We start from the raw sequence: 26,154 nt of genomic DNA on the forward strand, positions 1-26,154 counted from the left end.
GCAACAAAAGGCCGGGATCCGGGATGGTCTCTCTCAGGTTTCTCTCTGGTAGAGATGATTTACGAACTCACTGCGGAGTAGGCCAGAGTAGGCTCCGCAAAATCGCGCATGTGCGAGTGCGAGAGCTAACCGCGTTGCGGCCCAGCTGTGCCCTGTGCCGGAGAGGAGTAGTTTGACAATCGCGGTTTGTCTTTCGGGAAAAAGCGCACTTCTCCCCGATCGTGTGATCCAATTCTGTCGGCGAGGCGGGTCCTACAATGACGTCGAAATGCAGGAACAGAGATTGCGCGAATAAAATCAGACACGGCGCGCCTAAGCTGCAGGAGGTGCTGCGTGAGGTTGGGAAAAGTCAATGTTTACCCACTTTTTAAGATTTCCAGACGATAATAATGCGCGAACGAGAGGGGACGTGCATTCTTTCACGAGCATTCTCGTGCGCGTAAAATATTTCTCGCGCCTGTTTTTTTTTTCCTTATTTTGGTCGAAAGCTTAATATCCTTAGTATCCTCAATTTTGAATATCGTGGACCTCTGTATGGACCTGTGATAAAGAAAGATTATTAGAATTGAAAGATTTATGAGGGAATAATATTTATCGTGATATTATATATATATATATATATATATATATATATATATATATATGATTGTTTTTTCTTGCGCTCTTACATTGCCTGATCTATTTTTAGAGATGTCGCCAGAGAATGCGAGAAAAGCGGAGCCAATTGTTTAACAGACACAGAATCGGCTTGGAATCTAATTGGAAACCGGTACAGGACACATTGACAGAGATAATACGCCAAGAATTCAAGAGTCTGGCTACATCAGACGACAGTGGCACAAGTCTTACATTTAGAGAGATTGACGAGCCTCTAACTCTGGAAGAAGCGATTGAATATGAAAATGAAATTGTTTACGAACAAGGTTTGATCAGCAAAATTTCAGTTATACTTTTTAGCGAAATTTTACTCGTTACATTTTGAATAACCTAATAAATTTCGTAATAATTGTCAATAACTTGGTTGCACTGTAACAAGATTTTGATAGAAAATAATATCGTTGCAGAACAATGGATAGTCCAAGAATACGAGAAGATTTTGCAAGACGAGTATGAATACTTTGCGACGTATGCTGACAACGAGAATAGAGAAGTATTCTGTCCTATGTGCCAGAAAGCCATACTAGCGGAGGAAAATAATTGTGTAAATTGTCCAGTCTGCGGACTAAAATTAACAGGTCGTACCATGCAAGAAGTGAGGCATTTAATTAACCAGAGTGTAAACGTCCATGCGTTCAATTGCGTTCAAATGCCGCGATTCGTGGTAATGCCTGATAATTGTAATCTCAATTTGTATCTGACATGCCATGACTGTTCCACTTTAGCATTGATTTGCTGATTATTTAATTTAACTGACAGCCTTTAATTTTCCAAGATGAGGACGAAAAACTGTTGAATAATTAATATATACTTTCATGCAAAAATATTAAATGCTGTCAATATCAATGTGTCCAAAGATTACGAGATAATAACGGTGAACGAATGCTATAATTTGCATTAGAATTGTGTTTTGTATTAGGCTTTTTTGTAAGATTTTGTAAGGAGGATATTTATAAACTTAGCTTACGTATACCTTGTTTCGATTTATAAAATCCAATAAAAATTAATTTTCAAATTACAATTTTCCAAGATGAGAACGAAAAACTGTTGAATAATTAATATATACTTTCATGCAAAAATATTAAATGCTGTCAATATCAATGTGTCCAAAGATTACGAGATAATAACGGTGAACGAATGCTATAATTTGCATTAGAATTGTGTTTTGTATTAGGCTTTTTTGTAAGATTTTGTAAGGATATTTATAAATTTAGCTTACGTATACCTTGTTTCAATTTATAAAATCCAATAAAAATTAATTGTCAAATTACATTAAATAATATTCATTATGAGAACCTTCCAAATGTGCCACTTTCAATACAAACTAGTTTGGAATATCACAAAAGAATATGTTACGTATCTGTGTACTTCAATTTTGATTATCTTAATTTTAACGTATTATCGTTCAGCGTGATTATTTATAATAGCTAACAGCAACGATCGCGAGAAGGTAGAGAAAAAAAATACATTAGTTTGGATTTCTTCATGTTGTTATAACACTTGAATAATAACATGTAAATCTTTATGATTATATGATACATATTGTACAAAAAAAACATCCCTTCGATGAGTTCACTTATATTATTTATCACTTATGCATTGTACATACATGATGTAAGTTGAGTGAGGGCATCTATATATTGTATAAAAAAAAAAATAACATCCTTCATGCTCTAGAACAAAACAACAAATTAACAGAGTGTACACAGTGAAGTGTCAATTTAAAAAAGAATTTAGCTTTCAGAGAATTAACTATTTCGTTCTCTTTTAACATCGGACTATATACAACATTTCACGTTAACAAAAAACATTACAATATGCAGAAGCCCTTTGTAGTTTAAGCTATATTCGGTGTTCAAACCTTTGCAAATGATTTGTACATTATCACATGAATTTTCATATTAAAGATCTCATTTTACATAACGGTATGAACATGTAAGTTATGAGCAACTCCCTTTTTATCATCTCCACGCAATTGTAAGCTATATACACCTCTTATTAGTGTAGTTGTGCAGTTTAATTTAATAGCAACACATTTCTATCAAATAAATGAGAGTTTAAGAAAATTATTTGCATCTTTACTCTTCAAGTCCCATTTCTCCAAAATTTATCTCTTCACCTTTGAATTATTTTTGCAGTCTATCAGAACGTTTATGGCACTGATTCTATTATTTTTAATTCGTTACTTATATTTTATCGTATTAATTCCGCGAAGAAATGGTCTAAAGATTCTAAAGTTAAAAAAATTTGTTCATTACTCGGTCTGTACTGGTTTAATAGTTATTATAATTCCTAATCACAATCATGTGATAATTTAAATCAATATTTAAATAATATTTTTTCGAAAAATTAGTAAACATATTAATATAGAAACCCAATCATTTTTTAAATCAAAGGTTAAATTTTAGATTCCTGTATTCTTATGTTATAATAATCGTATTCATGAATCTTTCGAGCTGAAGAATATCTCAAAGCAGTGGAATAAATTTTATCATATATAAATGCTTACAATGCATAATAATTGAAAAATTGTATAAATATATAGTAACTCTTTTCTTTATGTTTTATAAATTACTCTGTAAAGATATCATTAGAATATTCTTTGATCTTGTGTATAGCTTATACGATACTACATACAATTGGGCAAAATAAATTAATCGTGAGGAAAAGTACACGTGAAATGTTTTTTATCATAAAGTAATTATTTGCGAATGATTGTGCCATACCAATGACGTATACCATCAGCATACATACCGCAGTTTAACTGTATAGTATGTACGCGTATATATATTTCTTTTTAATTAACATCTATAATATAAAATTTCTTAATATTTTATAGATTTTACAGCTTTAACATGACGTTGCAATAAAAAGAGGAATTGCACTTAAATTCTTATTTCTTCGTTTACGTTTCGGTTACTGATTAACCGAATTACGTCTTCTTTTTGTTTCGCATAGACTAACTTAAGTTATACGGTAACTATCATCCCTTATATATATCGCGCGTTCATATATATCTAAACCTTGAACTTTTTTTTATATACAAACACGCTGTTGAATTCATGCACTTGATCACTGCATGGATCGTCGGCGTTCCGTTCGACTAACCGCCGCGAGTGCTTCTTCGGGAAGGCGAGTTGGATTGGTTAAAATATCAGTGGCAGTACATAGAGACCTTAGAGAATTCAGAACAGCTGAAAATGATATTTTGGTCAAGATAATCGTACAAACATTTATTGCATTATGTTGCATGCGTTTCTTAATGTATTATTTAAATTATGTATTATTAATGTATTATTTAAATTTTCATTCTTATAACATATTATTGTCGCATAGGAGCTGACATACAAAAAAAAATTAGAAAAATTGCAGTGCCTAGAAAGATCTTAAAAATAATAATCTCAAATGATTTTTTTTCTTACTGTCATACTTGACTTCTTGTGCCATACACACTTTGTATAATTGAAAGCAATGGAAATATTTAAATGTACGTTTTTGGATATCTCCCTTGTATACGAACCTGGTCTGAGATCAACAAGTGAACAATGTTGCTCTACCCACAATAATGTACTTTTATATAAATCATCGAGACTCGCAGTTGAGACTGAAGCATTAAAGGACAGCAACAGCGGTTCTAACAATATACTGAACTGATTATTACATTAAGGAAAATTATCTCTTAGAATCTTGTACATTTTAGAGTGAATCAACGCCTTCAAACATAATGCATCAAAAAAAGAAAAAAGGATACAATCCAGAATTTCCAGTTTTGTTGCGTACGCGCACGTACATATTCGTCAAACATCTCTTTCATTTTGCTGGTTCTATGTCTAGAAACTGGAGCACCCGTTGCAGGAAGCAGAGATTGACAAGTACTACAAGAATAACATCATGAAGCATTAAAGACTACCCTATTTGTTTAGATACCTAATTATAACCTATATTTATATAGATATAAATTTAATATATTCGTTCGTGACTTACCAACTAAATATTATTTCTAATAATTATTATTTATAACATTTCTCTCTAATTTATTGGAAGTATGACTTGAATGTACCTAATAGACGTATTAAGGCACTCGATTTGTTGTTTCAGGCTAGCCATCTCCTCCTTTAATTGATGTCTCTCCGCTTTAAGTTGCCGAATATAATCCGCCCCTTTCTGTAACATCGCGGCTTTGCTCAGTTTCGCATTGGAATTCTGACTGAGCTGCGGTATCAGACTGTGCAGCATGTCGAAGCCATTCTTGATGTTATATCTACGCTTCTGTTCCGCATGAATGTGGCCGACTCGCCTCTGCTCTTTATACTGTCCCCTTTCCGAATCCTTCATATATCCACGAGTAGGTGATAAAGGACTACCTATGCTCATGGGGCTGTGTAGAGGGCTAAGGCTTAAAGCCTGGGGACTGTGTGCGTTAGAGCTGCTATCCTTTGGTGAACCTATTGGACTATTGTGGGACTGATGCGTTTGATTGTTCGCATTTAAGAGAATCTGTTGAGCTGTGGATGGTTGCATTGTCTGCAAGATATCAGTATAAATAATTGATTCCGAGCAATTTAAGAATACATATATTACAAATAAATAGATTGATTTCTATACAATACCTGTTGCTGTGGTTGCGGCTGCTGTATACTAGAAGTCTGCATTGTTTGTACATTCACTGGGGTCGTGATGTGTTGTGTTGTTGTTACTTGCGTTATTTCTACCGTGAAGATAATATTACATACGAATCAGTCAACGTTGATCAAATATTTGTCTTATTAATATAAAATTTAATAAAATTTAATTAATATCGTAAAGATATGTTGCATAAACTATAAATTATGTTTAATGGATTTGATAAGACTTATATTTTTCGTACAAGAACGGATAAGAATATGATGGAATACATACTATTTGTAAGTAAATGTGCAAGCAAAGCGTGGCTATTCAAATTCAGGGCTGGATCGCTCACTGCAGATACCAGAGGTGGTGGATGTATCCTAGGCGCCGTTAAAGAAGAACTGCTTCGGGATCTATTTCTCCCTTTCATTTGATGATACTAAAGAAATATAACGCAATTTTATTAATAATTGAAAATGTTTCGACCGATACACTTAAACATTATTTTAAAAACTGAAGATTCAATATATTTTCTTTAGACTGTCGATCCGTAGATTGTCAGTCCATTCTGTATATCAACGCGAGTGAGATACCAACCTTTGGTATGGCAAAAATCTCTTCTTTTTCCGCGTTGGATGTTGTCGGTTGAGGTAACAGCTTGGTGTGCAAAGTGGACGCGGGAAGGTCCAAACTGGATGATGGCCTACACTGCAACAATATCTGTGATTGTGATGGTTGCTCCGTCGAAGAAACCGATACCACTTGTTGCGTGTGATGCGTCTGAAAAATAACAACACGCATTAACTCAACATACTCGTGACATTCAACAAGCGTTACCGTAGTTTAGTTACCTTGAAACTATTGGTGCTAAATTTACACTGTTGAGCATTGAGGTTTTGTACGAGGTTTGAAAACTTATAGCACTGCTGCTGTGGCTGAACGATCTTGTAAGGTTTGCTGGACATCGGCGAGGTGGTTGGCAAGGGTCTTATTGCTTGATGCTGGGTTTGTAGTTGCGAATTAACGGCTTGTGTCGCAAAATTATGCTGTACCGCCACCAGATTTTGCACGGTAGCGGCAGTGATCGCGGGTATTTGACTTGCGTTAACTGCCGACTGATCGTTCAGTGTCGCAATCTGTACGGATTGCGGCTGATTTTGCACCGGTGTTAATCGCAGCGCCTGAATCTCCATTGCGTAAGACTGCGGCTGCTGCGATTGAAAGCCCGAATTCTGTTGCTGCGTGGCTGCTTGATACATATTCTGCTGCTGCTGTTGATGCTGCTGCTGCTGTTGTTGTTGCTGTTGGGATTGCTGTATCACGCGACTATTCCTCGACAACGTCGGTCTGCTACTCCTAGTCTTTTCTCGTATGGGTTGGTTCGTCGTAACAGACGCCTCGAAGTTTGGCTGAAGAGCGTAATCTTCACTCATAGCTCTAAATGGAAAATAATAATATATCCGGGAATTATAATCGGACCTCGGACTTTGCTCTTTATCCGCTTATACAAAGGCGTAATCATTTCGTAATACTCACATGTTATTTCTATACACATTCGCTGCTTCAGGTTGAGGCTGAGTATATATTTTGGCGGTGTACTGGAGATTCTGCATGCTAACCTCTTGCTCTTCCCGAGACAGCTGTTGCTGTTGCTGTTGCGAGGTCTGTTCGTTCTTTATCGTCGGAACCTCGCCTATTTCGTTTATCTGATTAATCGGTGTCATCAGGTCCAAATCAGAATAATTAGTGTTTAGGTTGCTATTCCGGAACATATCGTCTTCTTCGGGTACGGGAGGCAATTTCGAGTTTAGGAATTCTAGGAATCAAAATATGCAATATGTGAGAAACGATATATCGTGCGAGAAATGATATAAAGTAGACGAACATTATGGTATACCTTGCAATGGCTCAAGGGTGTCCATGAAATCATCCAGGTTTGGTTGCAAGGGGCCTAGACTGGGTTGAATAAAGTCAGCTAAGCTGGCACCTCGCGCTGTCGAACCATATTTCGTGCATTATAATATTTGTAATATTTCTATAAGTAGTATGGTTTTGCTTCTACGATCGTCAAATATTATAACCCAGGTAGGAAGCACATGTCATTTTGACCTTAATTATGTATAATTATGTATAATTTTTCCAAAATCAAGAATACGAGCGGATATCTTCGGATTGAACATCTCAAAAAGAATTACCGATTTCTCTAGGATCAGGAAAATATATTGGTTGATTCGAGGTGATGGTTGAAAAGAGCGTATCGGTCATCAGTTCCATGTAGTCTTCGTCAACCATCATACTCTCCCCACCTGGAGCACCGCTCGAAACTCCGAATGCATTCCCCATACCCATACCGAAGTTACCGGTAATCCCACATCCACTGCCCCAATCGAGCATGTCCATTGATTCCATCTAAAAGAAAGTGAATGTATTGAAAAGTATATCTTGCATCATGTCCATGTTTTATATCTTTTTATGTGATAAAAAACAAAGAAATCTATCTCTATTCAAGCAAGTATGACGCTAAAAAGACAACGGAATCGAAATTTATTAATTATTTGTCATCAACCATCATTTTCTACCTTTCAAAGTATCGGAGACATTTTTTCCAAATATCATACTACAGTACATGCTTTCGCAAAGGCACGTACCATTTCTGTGTCCTTGTTCGTCCAGCCAAGAATTTTGTTTCGGTAGAACATACGCCATTTCTTGTATTCCGCTGTGACGGCCGCGAGCTTTCGTTTCCAGTATTTTCCCTCTAAGACCACCGCCTGATAAGAGATACGCCGTTGATTCACGCTCACTAAGCGCAATTTTTATTAGCGGACGTAAAAACATTTTACGACTTTTACGAGCTTACGCGGATCTTCTTACTACTTCAAGCATGCGATGCTGTATATGCGCGTGTGTGCAATCTGCTAGTGACACTTCGAGGAATTATAAACCGCTACGAATTATCTAATCAAACGAGACGTCGCCAATTTGCGATAAAGATAATTTCCATTGCCCAATTGCGTAATTGGGCAAAATCAAATAGCGCAATAACGAGCCATTGCTACTTAATAATCATTAATATCAACATCCGGCGTCGGATTTATTGCTGATATCAAGATCGAATGGTTATTGAAGAAAATTATAACGATCAATTCCCTAATCCTTTGCGACTGTTCTAAATACGAATAATACGGAAAATATCTCCGTAAAATTGTACGTTTTATATAAAACCAATATATGCGCGAGTATATTGTCGCGAAATTTTAAATTAAATGTTGGAGACCATACCTCGGGTTTGTTATGAGTATCCACGTCAAGTGGCGATGCAAACTGGCACACCAGAGTGTTTTGCTTCAATATAACTAAAAAAGAAAAAATGATTCTCCGTTGAAAATAAATTTTACGAAATAATAAATTGATCAAAAATCGTAATAATGCCAAACCAATTGCATTCAATAAATAAATATATGAGGATATTTTCTCTGATATGTGCTTAGATTTTGTAAAATTTGCAGATATTTTGATTTAAATAAATGTAATAAAAAACCAATTTAATGTTCTTCAAAAGATATATTGAGGTGATTGCATTTATCGCAGATGAAGCAATTACCTCAAATATAATTCGAAGGTCCACGTTTCCGCAAATTGGTAATCATTAGATGATAAACCGAGCGTATTTACTATAATTGGCGTACTTAACTTTATATTTACGCTACGATTATCAACATACCGTACGATAAGTAAAAGTTAAAAAAAAGCGCCGCCTTATGTAATCAAGTATAAATATACTTATTAAAAATTATATATATAGCTGCAGCCAATTAAAATGTAACTAATTGTAAGAAACGTCCCAAAATACAATTCAATTATATTTACTTCTAGATTATTTTTTTAACACATATCATTATTTTCTTCCTCAATGTTATAGATAATTTTTTTATCTCGACATCTCGTTTTGGCACGGTTTTTCGTGCTTGGATGAACAAATTGGGCTAATACAGTTCGACAATTGTGTATAGATATATATACAGGTAAAATACGAGCCTCCTCGGCTCGCAATGATAAGTTGGACTTGCGCCAGGTGAGTATTGATGCGAATGTAGCACACGGAGATGGAACTCTTTAAATAGACGGGTAATTACTTATCTGGTCATTCGACGAATAGCAAGACAGTTGGTAGCTGTCTGAACTCGATAAACAGCACTCTGCGTATATCACGGTAATTGAAGTATCAATGAAAGCGGATTGAAACTGAAGTATTTCGACCAAAAAAAAGGGACGATAGTTTTGAGTCCGAAATTCGTGTAGAATCTGCTATAAATATAAAAGATTTAATGAAATAAATTTATAATTTTTAATGTCGATTCTCTCTACATGAAAAGCTGCATTTAAAATAAACTTTACGAATTACGTGGATTTTTCATTCTTGCATTGGATACTTCAATGGAAAAGTACAATATTTAAACGTAGAAACACTTTCGGGAACGAACTAATACGATCGTTTCATACGTTTCATTTAGTATCGAGTGTTTTGATCAATAACACGATAAAAATAGATTAAGATCGAGTTTGCGAACATGACGATATGATGAAGATAACGAAGCAAACCTGAAGCTTATCAATCAATTGTATTACTCTGCGTTTTTTCTTCATAAAACAAAGATAGATTCACGCAATGATAAATTACATTTATATCAGAAGATATTCTAGAGTTCCTGTGTTTATTTTTAAAACATATCGGCTGACAGAAACTGCTAACAAGTGTTATTTTTTTGCTTACACTGCATGTGCCAGCATCTCCAAATCACGTTGTTCAGTCTGATTTTGTCCTTCCATCTCAGTCTGATGCCTTTGAAGCGATTCCACTTAGGCGATGTCAGCTTCTGTCTGGAACAAATCCAAATGCCCATACGTCATACCCACTGTGATAATTAAATTCGAATCTTGTATAATCAACATGGAGGATAAAAAATTTCTATGTCTACATATATCATGTAAGGTTTATCACTATTTATCTTTTTGCTATGATATAAAATATAAACGAACCATGCAAAAATCATACATTATTTCAGAAGATTATTTCACTTTTATATGTAAAGTGTTGTTAAAAAATTTGGACAAACTTCATTTTAGATAACTCTTTTTTAAATTTGGAGTTTAGAATTTTCTTCTTATAATATTGAACATTTGATTAAATATTATATACCTTTTTTCAACATTTTAATTTTCCATATCAAATATTGTGATACAACTAAATAATTCAAACTCCATCAAAATGAAGATTACTCGAAATTGAATGCATCACTTTATTCAATATAGTATTCTGTACTTGAACTATGTATGAGATGGAATATAATCTATGTGCAAGAAAACATTTTTCTATTATTTGTAACAAAAAGAGAACAAAATGCGAGTCAGTGAACTAATAACGAAATTAGTGTATCAATAGCTTGTATCGGGGCTGCTTCTTGGAATATATTTCAGTCGGCGAAACACATGTTAATTTAAACTGCTGTCTTCAAAACATTTCAATTAGGCAGATGCATCGCAGTAATTTTAAATAAACGCGACCAATAATTTTGACTCGTCAGTAGACGAGTGTCTGCGATTTCGACTTATCGGCAGGGCTCTCTATCTCTATGGAAAACACCGTGCGCTTTGTGCGAGCTTTCCAAGACGCAGTTAGAGTGATTAGTGAATTTCCACGCTAGAGTTCAACAAACGGCATGCTTACATACGCATTTCTTCCTGGCATTTGTGACTTAACATAAATTAAAGGCACATTTAAAGGTCTTCTTTAACTCTAATGCTCAATTACTCAACCACATTTTTGTCATGTAAGTATTATTATTGCTGTTGCAACTTTCTCTTTTCTAACAAAATCTCTAGTTTCTTTGTGAAATTATTCTATAAATTCGATTGCTTATGTCTGTAATTTGTAATATTAATTAATACACAGTATGTTGTACATAAGAAAATTAATGTATAATACGAAATTGAATACTGTAACATGGAAACAATTATAATATACGAATATTATAATATAAAACAAATATAAATATATATATTTAAATGTCTTTTCCATCGATAAGTTAATTTTTCACGGTGAGAATATCTGAAATATATTAATAAATTCGTCATTGAGTTTTACATTACAGGAAGAAACATTTATCTTGGCTTTTTGAAACACGCAATCATAAAATCCTACGGCGAGCTTTTCGTTATCGTCTTGTTCGTCGATATATCGCTGACGAGAGAGAGAAAGAGAGAGATAGAGAAAAGAGTCAAGAGAGAGAGAGAAAATAATCTGTAGTCGGAAGATTTCCACTTGCATGCTCGTATCTTTGCGACGAACGTATAGCGAGGGTTCTTCTCCTTGGCATTAGACCCTGGCCGGCCGGTTCTTTTCGTGTTATTGCCATTTCAATTTTTATATAATTTTCGAAGAGATTAGATAAGGCCACAGCTCGAAAGACATGGCGGAGAAAAGAAATACTTAACTGCAATCCAATATCGTTTCTGTCCGAAATTCTTACGAGACGACTCGTAAGAATTCCGTTAAAATGGAGGACTGATAAGTAAAAAATAATCAGAAGAATTATCGCGCGCGCGGAAGTATATGCCAGATTAATTAATCCCGTGAAATTAATTAAAGTAAAATAAATGCGATGTATAAAACAACTTGTAGATATGTACGTTTTTTTCTGTTGCACATATATATCTACAGCAATAGCTCCAGTGAAGTAAAATTAATTTTGTATTATTTATAATTGAAGCAAATACTATAGAGATTTATTTGCATATATCTCAGCGGCCGTGATAATAAATCAATGAAATAAAATACATAATTTCACGCAAATTATGCTGCACGAGTGAAAGCGGATTAATTAACTTCTCTACACATTACATTATTAAATGTGTAGAAAAATTACTCCATAGTTAAATGCTAATTTTATGTTAGTGATATAAGCATATATAATAAATATTGTGAAACATTTTGCTGATTTTATTATTAATTATTCTTACGGATAATTTGGCTGTCATTATGATGTCGTTACAAACGTAACGATGTCGTAGCAAAGTTGCAATATCGCATTATATTGATCTCAAGAATAAGCACAGTTCAAGGCGGGAGTAGATTTCTCGTGTGAGCAACATTAATTTGAAAATTCCAGGAATTCTTTACACAGAAAGAAAAAGAGGAAGAAAAGTTATCAGAATCAGCACTGTGATTAAGCAGACTAAAACATATATTGCTGATATAACCTTTGTTAAAGTTTTGCTACTATCGCTAAATTGTTAGTTAAAAAATGTTAGTTATCCATATTTTACGACTAGATTTGCTATAGTAGGTAATCCTCTTTTCCGTGTTTGCTATTTATTCATTACGACGAATACACATGTTGCAGAAATTATATTAATAACAAATTCCTATTTTTAAAAGTCTAGAATTATGCTCTTTTATTATTTTTTTACGATTAAGGTTTGTGTTAATTGTATTAATAACATTTTTTTTATTCTCTAATAAACTCTGTTTGTCTGAAAACACGCGAGTCACCGTCTTTATTTGCAAATTTCTCATTTTCGCAACATTAATGATACCCAGTGCTATAGAATCTCATTATCAGATAATGTGTTATTTGTTCGCTGCACGATACGCCGTTCGGTTGAGATCAACCATCGCGTAGCAGAATTTTCGATTATTATCGTATTGTCGAGAAACTCAATGGTGTGGCAAAACAGATATCGCATTTAGGAAGATTTCCGAAAAAAAACCATGGACGATAAATAAACTGCTACGCACGGACTGAACAAAAGAAATATGAGCCACTAGCTTCGATAAGCGCCACGAATCCCTCGATACCGTTTTTATTTTAAGCTTTTCGCGGTTTTAATTATCTGAGTTATAAGAAGAGAGCAAAGATCGCGCCATGAAAACTAAATTCGTCTGGCTTTAATTTCTCGTTAAGTGCGTCTCGAAGATAATAAATTAATTTCACGGCGAAAATTTCCTGGATTTTAAGTTCTTGGATCTAAAATTTTTTCAATAATAATAACTCTTCTCTCTCTCTCAAAAAAAATTAAAAATTTTTATTAAGAAAAAAAACATTCTAAGAATTTAACAATTCAAAAATAGTCTCTTAAATCTTTGTCGAGGTTAGTGTTGAGATGAAAAATGTCCTTGTTCAAGAACGATGACATGTGGATAGATTATCGCGCAATAGAGCTCAAATAGCAATGGAAGAGATAAATATCGTCCGTATATAATATTATCGATCACTGTAAAAATATACAGGGGGTATATATACGCCATACGGCTAGGAAACAGAAATAGACTGGGTAGGTGGTCTACCGATTGGATATAGGTGGGCGAGCCTTCGGTGGGCCAGCTTTCGACTCGCGGATCCTCGGTCTCTCGCACGCTTTGCTTGTTGTCCGTCGTGCGGAAGTGTTACGTTGCTGGCGCGTACACGCGCTACGCGCTACGAGCGTGTACTCACGATGACGCAGTGGCCTTGGTCGATAAAAGACTCTCGGAGGAGAGGAGGCTTTTACGGTAATCTAGGCGCGATTCGCATTTTCGCGATTCGTCGTCTGAGACGACGACGGACGACAACGACACAACAATCGAGATTAAGCGTGATCCGGGCAAGTCCGACGTTTCCGTTTTCGAAGGATCTTGCGCCGAGACGTTTATCAAAAGCTTACACACGGCTGTTGGCTGAAAGGCAAGAATCTTTGTTATATGGATTCGCGCTACTGCGTCTCGATCACCCTCCGAAAAGCTTGTAAATCGTAGATTGTCTCTGACCCAGAAACCGTCAATGTATCGATTTTCAAGCAACTGTCATCATTTTTAATTATACGCGTTATTCGCTAACCGTGACGCCGTGACCGCGGAGATGCAGCGGACGTGAGATACGCTGACGTAAGGCGTAAAACGATAGCGTGCAAAGAAAGCAAACTTTCTCATGATATATGCGGATAGTGCTTGCTGTGCAAGGAAAAATCTACGATTCGCTCGCTGTGATATATCATAAGAATTACGTGAGCGACTGTAAACCCAATTTTTTATTCCACAAAAGAAAAAAAACCTAAAAAAAAAAGTATAATAAATCAATGCAAGATAAATCGTATTACATCAGAAGTTACTCGAAGCATCCAATGTCAAATGCTGTTACTAACTTTATTTTTTCTTTTACAATTAATATTTTATCAGAATGTGGACTTGCTCAAGTTGTTGACAAAGACACAGAGATTATTCGATAAAATATATCCTTCGCCGTCAACGACGCTCAACCGTTCCGTCGAAGAATGCAGAGGAAACTGAAGAGAAGATCAGTTTCACCTTTCGCAATTCGGTGTTTTTGTCGAGCATGGATGTTCTTATTCTACGTCATTGCCGCGAATAATCTTACGATTGATTTAACGATAGCTGCATTTAACGTGCATTATGCAACGTATAAGACGCTGGGAACGGACGTTAATGCGTGCATTGTCGATCTCATAAAAGTCGGATTAACGACGTAAACACGGAAATTCCATCTATTCATATTTTCTTTAAAGTGCAGCGTGATATCGCGATAGAGAACGCAATCGGAAGTTTGCCGATTAATTCTGTATTGTCGACTGACGTGTATCGCTGATGATTTGCGCAATTATTTGCTCTGACCACATATTCAGGATAGAAAGGAATAAATAAGTAAAAGTAAGAATAAATAGATATAACGTCAATGGCTATACAAGTTCCTCGTAAAAAAAAAGATTCAAAGAGCAAATAAATTTCTATTTTTTACGTCATCGAAGATTTAAATAATAACTTATATACAAGATTTAACATTTTTAAAATTTATAATTTTTTATATATATATATATATATATATATATATTCTTTTTCTAATAATACTTTAATTTTTCGATATATTAATTTCAATATAAATTTAATTTCAACGCGCGGCTTTGCTCATAGAGTGTTCACAAAGTTTTACAGTAAAAATGTTTCGTTGCAAATTTAATAAATATGTCAGTGAATGGTTTTCCATGATACCTATAATAGATTTAATATAACTCGAGTTTTATATCTCCTAAAAATAAATAAACACAAATCTGCGAATAAGTGATAGAATGCTGCATCACGATTATTCCGTTTCTATTGGTGATTTGAGATCGCTGACGTAAAGCGTTGATTATTGTACCGCTGACAAGAATATTTTTCATAATAATCAATTAAGCTGCGAGGGTTTATGTCATAATTACGCAAGAAATATACACAGGCAGAGTTTTGTTACTGCAATAAAAATTTATTTTTTAGCTATACCGATATACTTAAACTTATCGTAATCCATTACAATTCCCCATACATTCGCCTAACGCGATAGGCATGCAGTAAAATTCGATCGATATTAAGATCTTCGAGCGATAATTGCGATTAGAAAAGTATTAAAATTTACGTACCGATTTAAGTTTGGGCAGCAGGACGTTTGCGAGAAGATATTACTCGGAAACCAATCGATAGCACTGTAGGCCGATGTCATTGTATCGGAAGGAGAAAAATGCTCGAAGCACTCGCAGGCTGTTCTAAATCACTTTCCTAACTTTGTCTACTAACTTTATCGTGAATTTTGTATCGAAACAATAACGCCATCACGAGAAGAATTCCAACAGATACGTTTCAATCAATCGGTAGCTATTACTGTGCAAACTGATCCTTAATCGTTTCATTTATTCTTTTTTCCGCAATAAAACGCCCAGTCTAACGAGTCATGATTAGATCAACATCTAGTTATTCAAATCTATGCGCGTGAGAGTCGATGCTGCACTAGGAAACTACTCATATCTGAATCTAAAACTATTTTTAATATACATATAGGAGAGTTATCTTTTTTCCGTTCGTTTGAGTCGATCGTTTAATTCTCAAAACAGTCCTGATTGAAAAAAAAAGTAAAATAGACTCATTCACACATTAAAAGATAATTAATAAAATTTACAAATCTAATTTTAGTAAACAATGTAGCATCCAAAGGTAACTTTATAAACTTTTTTGTTACAAGATAGTTTTTGTTTTATTCATTTTGCCTCCTATTTTGCTGGAAGTATAGTGCGTATAAAAAGAACGCTTTTTTATTGGTTCAACTTGCGACATTGTTTTTACGATTTACATGGCGCCATATTATCGTTTTATTTTTATTTATCCTGAATTACGTTTGCATTGCGATGTTTATTAAGAGGAAGAGAACAAAACCTTATCGTCGATAACGGGACGATCGAAACGTGGCACGTCTTCCAGGGTCGCCAAAGATATAATTAATTTGGCTTCTTGTTTGTCAAAGCATTAAGAACAGAAGCCGATACTATGTAGCGCGTTATCGGCGCTAGATTTACCGCAGAATTGATTGAAATTACGTTGTATCAAGCGGTGCCGATACATTGACCGAATTGTATTATTGATGTTACCTTCAAATTATGATGTTTGCTCTCTTGACAATTCCGACTCGTTGCCTTATATAACGTTAAACCGTATTAGTGTATTAAATATCAAATAATAAATATAATAAAATAAAATATAATATAATAAAATAGTTTTATATCGTAAGAAAATGCAGACATTATTATTTTAAATCACAAGTTATACTTCAAAAATAATACTCGTAATTCCTCTATTATCTTTGGAAAAAAATATACTATGAGAATGTACATATAGCTAATGAAAGAAAGATAAGACAGTCTTTTACTTTTTATACAGTGTTAAAGTTCATTTTTCACCATTTGCTAGTTAACAAATCATACTTAATAAATATCACATTGAAAAAATTATAAAAATCACTTGTCACGGTTTCAATTGCGAATTAATTAACTCAATCAAAATTTTTCAAAAAGCCACAAATGTAGCTAAGTGCCGTTAAAACTGCACGTGCGAATACATAATAGCTTTTGCTGCAAACGTGCCGCAATGAATCAGCTGTAACGTCACCGAATATGTCGGCACATAAGGAATACGCTTGTATGACAGATTTACACATTATTTGTCTGCATTTTGCATTGAATTTTTTAGCTTTATCATAAAATTACTTTCTTTACAATTTTAATTATTTCCTGTATATTCTTTTAGTATAATGTTTCTGTATAATGTTTTGTGAAACGATTTTATTTTTCGCGAGATTTCCATACAATTTTAATAGATTTCTGTGAATTCTTATCGACATCCTAATTTTTGATTTAATTAAATCAGCATTCTTGTGAATATTATAATACTTTTATATTTTAATGTCCTGTTTGATATCAGCATGATATATGCATAGAATTCTACAGAAAAATATTTGCAAAAGAAAATTTTATATAAAATATTATATGAAAAACAGACCAAGAAGTATTATATAAATCTATGCGAAATAAAAGGGAGAAGCAAAAAGATATATTTCTACCAAGTTTTGTAAATCAAAATATTAATGGTTTTTCTTCGTTTTCCCTTAATTTGATCTTTAATTTGAAATAAGATGGATGTCAGTGGGATTGTAATGTAAATATAAACTTGGTGTGTTTAGGGCAAGAGGAAACAATCGCGGCGTGTGTCGTCGCAGGGAAAACGGAAATTGTCGGTAGAAGCCGTGTGTGTTCGTCGACGTTCGCGACTTTAGCGAGGCCGCGCTTAATTGCGGTGTTGTCGTTTGGTTCTACGGCCTCTCTTTCATTAATTCAATTGTCCTTTATCAGCGGGAATGCTACCGACCAGCCTAGACCGGGCAGCATTTGTCCGGTTGCCGAGCAAGATGTGCCTTTTTGTTTTTTCCGAACAAGAATACTTCTCTTCCTTCGGTACTTCCGCAATTGTATCGCGGATGTAGGACCTGTTTTAGCCTTTCTTAGTGTTATGGCATGTATTCCGGAAGGAGAAAGATAAAACACAAATGAAGTGTTGAAAGTGAAATTAAAACAAACAGATCTATCTTTGGCATGTATGTTTTATCGCAATTAAACTCGCGATTTAATTGAATTATGAGTCGAACATGTTTCCGAGAAGAGCATCATTTTCTGTATTCTTTTATCTCGTATAATTAAATTCGCGGCTGAGAAAGTTTCAGTCATTATGTCTCTCGTTTAAAAAGGAATGAAAGAGATGCAATCATCAGTTCAATTCTAATTATTTCATTGCATTATTTGAAGTTTGTAATATTGCATTTAATAATATTGTAAAATTTGTGTACTAAATTTTTGTTACATTGATATTAATAAAGTGATAGAAATTTAGAATAAAAACGAATAACTTCTTAAAGCCTAATTTATGTGTATTTACCTTTAACTTAGGTATATTTAATTTGATGTTAATCATTAATATTGACATCACTCATATAAAATTAAGAAAAAAAATGTTTCAATAGTTTTCTCGAAATAAAAATTTTAAAGTTTTAACAAAAAAACTTTATATAGACATTAAATAATTCAATATATATTATATTATTTTGAAATTTTCTTTCTCGAAGAAATAAATATGAAAAATCAAGGGTTAAATTCTCACACAGCTTGTAGAGCTTGTAAAGTTCGATCCCGATTAAAAAAAGAAATTTAAGATAGTTTAGAGACAAACCGCGCGATTGTGGATCGAGTAAAACGGCCCATCACTGTACCGTTTTACTTATACGGACATAAAAAAATCGCCGGAGAAAAGGAGGAACTCACCTGTAGGCGAGGGACATGCACTGGAAGAGTTTGTTCAAGGACGTCTCGATGCTCAGCTGCTGGGAGGTGCTCTTGTCGTTAAAAGAACTCGCGAATCTGTCGTGGAAGAAACCTGGCGGGACGGTGATCGAGAATCTGGCGGTCTGCTCTTCCTGGTCCGGCACCGGCACGGCGAGATCGTCCTCGTCATCCTGTGCCTCGGCCTCGAAGTCCGACACCATGAAGTGGCCCGAGTGTATCGTCTCCCGCGAATCCCGTCCGCCGTTTTTCTCCCGTTCATTATCGTTGCCGGCGCGATGAAAGCCGCCCTGGGTCGTCATCGCCGATGGTTTTCGGTATATCAATTCCGCCTGCATCATTCCGATCACCTGCGGACACGAATAGATCCCTTCGATACGCGAATCTCACCTCACGAATCTTACGTCCTCGATCGAGAATAAATGGAAAGCCGAGCGCGCGAAGGCGTTTGACCGCTTGATGCGATTGCGAGATATAATATTGACAATGTACAGTTCGATAAAATTAAATTTTGCACTAAACAATTTGAGCCACATTTTATATTCAATTTATGCAACAAATTATACGTTAGAATAACCGACGATAATAAGAATATCAATTAAAAATCAATAACATAAAATATTAATTAAAAACCTATGATATTAATAGAATTTTTTGCCGATTTTTTCCTGCACAACTGAAAGAGAGAGAGAGAGGGAGAGAAATAAAGAAATGTGCAATTGATGCACATTTGCAATAAGACAAAATTAAGCAGCTTTGATTCATTGGTCAATTGGAGTAATTAAAATTTTTTATCGCTCACCAATATTGTAAATGAATATGACGACAGATTAAAAAATCTAAATGGAAAAATTTTGCTTTATCTATTTTGCGGCCTAAAATAAGATTGCCAAAGTGGTATGTAGTAGGATTAGGCGACCTCGTTTCAAGAAATTGCGCACAGCAAAGTCTGGGTGATAGAAGGAAAGGCTTGACAGACACAACAAGTCCCAGTTATCGCCTGTAATAAATTCAGCTCAACGCACTCCCTTTTTCTAAGTATACATATTCGAATATCAAGAGAGAGAGAGTGTGTGTGTATGTATTGTGCGTGTACCGAAGTATAAGCTATAAAAAATCAATACTTAAACACGTTATCTGTATCAATATTATAAAATCGATAACACGTGCCTAGAGATATTTTCGTAGACGAGTCGGTGTGTAACGCCATATCGTAATATTACCTAATAATAACGCAACGAGATTGTTAGACAGCACACGAATACATGGATTAGAAACGTAAGCACAATACACCTGCGATCGTATGATGGAATAAAAATCTCGCGAAGGAGAAAAAAAATTTTTATCTTTGTAATTAAATTAATATCGATTTTAATATCACTTCGTCTAAGTCTAAGGGACATGAGACTCCGACTGGCGCCAGGCTTCCTGTCGATACGCGATTAACAAGTTTATTTCGCGATAGCACGTGGCGGGGAGCGATCGGAACTCGGAACCTCCTGTCGGTTGAATAATCATATCGTCGAAAACTCACGGCCGATACCGTTTTTTACGGTTCGAACGTCGATTTCTATGAACAATCGTGAACACGTGACGTTCTCGATGGTCAGTGACTTCTCAGAGCTATATATAAAATTAAACGCGACCGAGACAATTCATCGTGACGATGGCGACGTGTCCCACGTAATGACGAACGTGATGATCAAACGTTGATCTAAGCCGGTGGTGCGCAACGAATTTTCGTGTGTGACAATTCTCTCTTATTTCATTTCGATTTACTTTATTTCTCGAATGGCGCGATTGTAGAATGGTTGTGAAAGAAAAAAAAGTGATTTTCTTTATAAAATAAGATGGAACTTCTGTCTCCGACGATATTTCACGAGTAACTCTGTCGTGCAGCCTGTTTTAACTCTCTGACGCAATATATTTCAGGTGAACCAAATTTCGAGCCCGTGTTGATGATTTATGATTACCGAATGTATCTAAACGCAAATCGAGCAAATACGACTAAGGGATTAAGATTGTTTGTAATATGTTCACGTGTTAACCGAATGGATTGATGGGAAAACATGTCCTATTTATAGTTTATGTGGAATTTGTAGAATTTCATATTTACTTTAGCTCGAAAACAATTTCTACATTCATGTCCGAAAATACGCGCTTTAGTTGATTCATAATACATTTGAGATTGAACCGTGTTTCTCATTAAGTTATCCGACTGGATCACTCATGGACGTAAAATATAAAAAGAGTCAATAAATTAAGATGTACTAATATAGGACTTAGATCTTTATTTCGTTCTCATTTAATCGACTATTAGTAAGATACTCACTATTAACGTACTAATAACGATATTATTATAGCTCGTTTTCAATTGTACCGTTGTTATTGACACGGTATTATTAATCGTATACGGATGCCACTCCTAATCGCTCGCGAGATTCTGAAGAGTCCTAGATTTCTTCCCTCTAACGCAATCCTAATTTATCACTTTATCACGGCATATAGATAGCGCGCTATGAATAGAAGGAATCAGGAGAGACTCAAGAGACTGTGTATAACTTTGAGGGCCCAAACTGGCGCTCCACGTGGTGACGAAACAAGAAAATTTCGATAGGGAAGCGATTCGGCTCCATTAAGGCGACCTGTTAACACCGATTGCAAGTCACACGGAGTATTTATCCGAGATCACCCGTTATAACCGGTTTCCCGCGGGTTCTTCCCGTTCGTTATTAGTTATTATCCGGCCATTGAATTCCGGACGGCGGCGCTTCAAGAGGTGTAACAAGAAGTGACGTCTATCTTTGGCTAAGGTTCAGATACGATCGTACACGACTCGATTGTTTATACAATTGTCGATTATCGTAAGTTCATACGCGCCAGGTATAGATTGCGTTTCTTTTTCTCTCCTTCGGCAATCTTACGCAAGTACTTCGTACTTGCGACAGCCTCAAGCGTCATTTTCCGGCGAGCGGATTCAGCGGTATGGCATTAGATGTCGAGAAATGTGAAGGTGTTCTGTCTCTCAACGTTGCGAATCGTGTGCACAACATGATACGTGGAAAACGATAATTTATGCACGTAGCACGTCACGTGGTCCCTTCATATATCCGTTTCGTATCGTCAAGGTAATTTCGTTAACTGCGAGATATCCGCTTTTCGCTAAAAGTGCCTGCAACGTCGTCTGTCGGAAATATCTCATTGCTCGACCTATACGGCGAGACTCTCTTAAAAAATTAAATTTTCCACATAAAAACTAAATATCACGTTGAACGTTGACAGCATTACAAAAACGAAGAAAGCTGTAGCGCGAAAGAAAGAAACGTGGATTTTAAAGTTTTGATTTTTAATATATTAAACATGTTAATCAGTTAATATGTAATGAATTGATATATTGCAATTATCTGACAATTTATATAAAATATTATTTCTCAGATTTCTCGACAAGCCAGTTTTTCAACACTATTCCGTAACACGCCGGTACCTCTCACTATCTATAAAGTATTAATGCCCTTTGACCCTCTCGAGCTCGCTCTATCGCAGGGCGAAGTCAAATGCCTTATCCGTTCGCTCATTAATGTTCGTCGTACGAGCGCGCGCACCGCTTAGATTTCGGATCGTATACAGATAAAAGCGAGTAATTACAGTCAATATGGTGTAAGGCAGGCATCTCGTATTATTTCCAAGAGCATACTAAATGAAGTGTGTGAGTGAGTTAGTTAATTAAATCTACATGAAACACAAAATTCATAGCATCTGATATTGGTGCGCGTTAATAAAATTTTGATTTACGTTTTAACGACGACGTACTTCTGGCATTTTTCCGTCTGATCCAGCGGGAAAAATTGACGCTATTATTTCTGATTTACGTTAGAGATTTCAGACAGACGGAAAATTTCGTTAATCGAGATCCAATTTTGTGATTTTGCACCAATCTGGCAATCTCTATAAATCTAATCTTTCTAATAAAAAAAAATGGAATGATTTGCTACCAGTTATGCTATATTATGCAATTATTATGTTACATTAATTTATCTGATTGATACACGGAGATGTTTATAACAGAGAAGTATATAAGTTGGGTCAAGATTAATTCTCAGCTTACATTAGTCCATAAAATAATATTATTTTTAATCCATTTTCGTGATTTATTTCCAGCAATCAATCAACATTTTCATTATATTTAAAACCGATTAGATTTATTCGAGACCTGCCATGCCAGTTGGGCAAAAAATTCTAAATTTTGCTTTGAAACGCTCGACACCACTTCACTTTCTTAAATGAAGCGATGTAAAAGAAAAACCCCCATGAAGACACGGTATCTCGCACAGTTTTTACAGTCGTTACTTACTTTGTTTTGATTCGCCAGAAACGCGAAACACGGTCGCTCTAGCGTGTTTGCCACATACATATTTACAAACAGGAGTAACTCTCCTCAGTAGCAAACACAAGTTCAGGAATTTCTATATACCTTCCATTGAGCTCTAAGGATTATCGGGGCGAAACACAGCGGTCGGGCACGCGTGTTTACGACGCGTTGCCTCATCAACCTCATTTCGCGTCGGAATAGGGACCAAGTATATGGGGAAAACGGAGAATTCGGGGCACGGTGCCTGTGAACACTGGCGGCCCTTAAGAGAATTCCTACCTTATACATTCCTTTAATGTTTTCGAGATGCTATGCGATTATTTCGCCGGCTGGATAAGATAACCTTAAGACCAAATTTAAAACAATCTTAACACTAGAACGACGATTAAACGTATACTATTTAAATATGTATTAAACATATGTATAGCTTTGAAAAAAGAAAAAAAAAATAAATTAATCAAGTTAGCTCTCGTTCGCTAGCCCTGTCTCCTCAATTCGCCTAATCAAGTTAATTACATATATATATATCTTGCAACGAAAATCATGTATTGAATATATGTAAAAATATGTATTAAACATATGTATAGCTTTGAAAAAAGAAATAAAAAAGAAAATAAATAAATTAATCAAGTTAGCTCTCGTTCGCTAGCCCTGTCTCCTCAATTCGCCTAATCAAGTTAATTACATATATATATATCTTGCAACGAAAATCATGTATTGAATATATGTAAAAATATGTATTAAACATATGTATAGCTTTGAAAAAAGAAATAAAAAAGAAAAAAAAATAAATTAATCAAGTTAGCTCTCGTTCGCTAGCCCTGTCTCCTCAATTCGCCTAATCAAGTTAATTACATATATATATCTTGCAACGAAAATCATGTAAAACTTCAGAAAATGCATAACCGCGTTGTAGATTAATAAAACATTACTTAGACTGTCGGTGGTTCTAGTGTTAAACGTAAGATCGGATATATACCGCCCTGAGATAAAACTATCTCGGCGCAAAATGGAACGTCCGCCCGCTTCAACATCGCAAAAGCTCCGAGGAAGAGGAGCGAGGGGGAGAGGAAAACAAAGGGTACAGCGTGTAGCTAAACAAACGGACGACGACGACGGTACGCACGAAGCGACGGCGACGGTGTACGTACACAAACGGCTTCCCTCTCGCTCCGTAATTTTTCATATATTACCGTCGCCCTGCCCGCCCGTCTGTTTAGATACTACGACTCCTTTCTCTCTCTCTCCCTCTTTCTCCACGGGACGAGCTGTTCGACAATCGGCTCAGGCGCATCGCGGCTCTCCTTATCGCGTCACTCCGCTCCCGCGTCACGATTTTTATCGCGAGCCCCTGGCTTCGCGTTTCATGGAAATCGCCCGCACGTTTCTCTATCCTCGCTATACCTCGCTGCTGCTGCTGTGTTCGTTCTCTCTCTCTCTCTCTCTCTCTCTCTCTTTCTCTCCGCCCACGGATCAAATAGCGCAGTTAAGCCTCCGCAGTTAAGCCCGCGAGTCGTTATCACTCCCGTTTCGCGTCGGCGAGCTGTCCCCCTCGACGATCTAGAAAACGACGCATCTGCACGGACGTCGCGCACCAGATGTTGCTCCAATCCGCGGGAACAATTTGCGTTGCGGCCGCGACGACCGCGACGTATGTGCGCGCGCGGGAGCGCGGGCGCACTTTACGATGAATCGCGCGCGCACACACACACGCACACGCACACGCACGAGACGAGCCTCCGTCGCACTCACCTTCTGGACCTATCTCACAACTCTTCGTCACCGTTCCCCGTCTCTTTCTCTCTCTCTCCGCCGTCGATGTGGCCGCCGACGCACGGCCCGTAGGGAGCAAGCTCCGAAAATTACTTCTGCTCCGCGATCCCGTCGGGCGACGAAGGGGGGCGAAAAAAAAAACACTTGGTCAAGCACCGCGATCCCGACGCTTGGTCTCGCGCTCGCGTCTTCGCGACTCGCGGGCTCGTCAGGCTGGGCCGCGAGGCGCCGCGCCCGGACGCGGCCCGTACGCGCTATTGCACGGCACACGCTCGCTCATGACGGCACGGCGACGCCATTTGCGCACTACACGAGTTATCGGTATTGCCCACAATCGCCCGCGCTACGCGCTACACGACTGGCGTGACTGGACGGCCGCGGGCCGACCACGCGCGTCACTACGCACAGCTGACGAAGGAATGCGGCCGAGCGCCGCGCGCGCCGACCAATAGCGGCGCGCGCCGCGTTTCCCCCACTCTTTCCCGGCCAACGGCGGTTGTCGCGGCAAGATCGCTTGCCGCCGACGCGGTTTTTTTAAATACGCGCGGTATCCGGAGCAGGATGCGAAACAAAGGTTCGAACGGAGGTGCGCGATTGTTCAGGCAGTAGAAACAGGTGAGTGAAGCTCGAAAAGTTTGAATAGTTTAAACGAAACATTTCCATGAGCCATTAGAATTGTTGTATGATGAAAAATGCGCGTGAAATGATATAGATATTTATAATTGAACGTTAATTAATGTTTGTAATTAATCAGTATGTCTAATCTTTTTTTTTATATTCTAATGTTATTGTATATTTATATTAACGAATATTGAAAGAGTACGCTTAATAGTTTTATATCTTGCGTATGAAGGGAAGATTCTTTAAATCGGTCTAACGTATGGTTATTGTTATTGTTAGTTTATTATAAATATAAGTTTGCATTCTTCAATCAAAGAATTCGTTTAACACAACTTTGCGGGAATAATTGTCAAAATTCTTGATATTAAAATGTGTCTGAAAAAACAACAAAAATAACGTTTTCTATACCTAAATTTAACTATTATAGTATTTTTAATTAT

The 26,154-nt window shown here is 36.3% G+C and overlaps 2 protein-coding genes across 6 annotated transcripts; one reads left to right on the top strand and one right to left on the bottom strand.

Annotated features, from left to right (window-relative positions):
- On the top strand, positions 1 to 2,585 carry LOC139819472 (RPA-interacting protein). Its single transcript, XM_071788824.1, has 3 exons — positions 1 to 338; positions 689 to 923; positions 1,065 to 2,585. Exons 1-3 carry the CDS (start codon positions 258 to 260, stop codon positions 1,394 to 1,396), a joined length of 648 nt encoding a protein of 215 aa, XP_071644925.1. The 5' UTR covers positions 1 to 257; the 3' UTR covers positions 1,397 to 2,585.
- Mondo (MLX interacting protein mondo) lies at positions 2,126 to 25,459 on the bottom strand. 5 transcript variants are annotated; one of them, XM_071788812.1, is made up of 16 exons: positions 25,073 to 25,459; positions 18,934 to 19,301; positions 10,040 to 10,146; positions 8,548 to 8,621; positions 7,914 to 8,036; positions 7,461 to 7,674; positions 7,163 to 7,258; positions 6,802 to 7,081; positions 6,117 to 6,702; positions 5,863 to 6,045; positions 5,557 to 5,704; positions 5,268 to 5,365; positions 4,718 to 5,181; positions 4,409 to 4,532; positions 4,178 to 4,307; positions 2,126 to 3,851 (listed from the first exon to the last, which is right to left on the bottom strand). In XM_071788812.1, the coding sequence occupies exons 2-16, from the start codon at positions 19,290 to 19,292 to the stop codon at positions 3,730 to 3,732; spliced, it is 3,108 nt and encodes a 1,035-aa protein (XP_071644913.1). In that variant the 5' UTR covers positions 19,293 to 19,301; positions 25,073 to 25,459; the 3' UTR covers positions 2,126 to 3,729. The 5 variants fall into 5 exon arrangements, with proteins under 5 accessions (XP_071644913.1, XP_071644914.1, XP_071644916.1 ...); XM_071788813.1 differs by lacking the exon at positions 25,073 to 25,459 and adding an exon at positions 24,725 to 24,999; XM_071788815.1 differs by lacking the exon at positions 25,073 to 25,459 and having other exon boundaries at positions 10,040 to 10,142; positions 18,934 to 19,076.
- Between the last annotated feature and the right edge of the window lie 695 nt (positions 25,460 to 26,154).

This window comes from Temnothorax longispinosus, chromosome 9, assembly GCF_030848805.1.
Source record: "Temnothorax longispinosus isolate EJ_2023e chromosome 9, Tlon_JGU_v1, whole genome shotgun sequence".
In the NCBI taxonomy this organism is placed as follows: domain Eukaryota; kingdom Metazoa; phylum Arthropoda; class Insecta; order Hymenoptera; family Formicidae; genus Temnothorax; species Temnothorax longispinosus.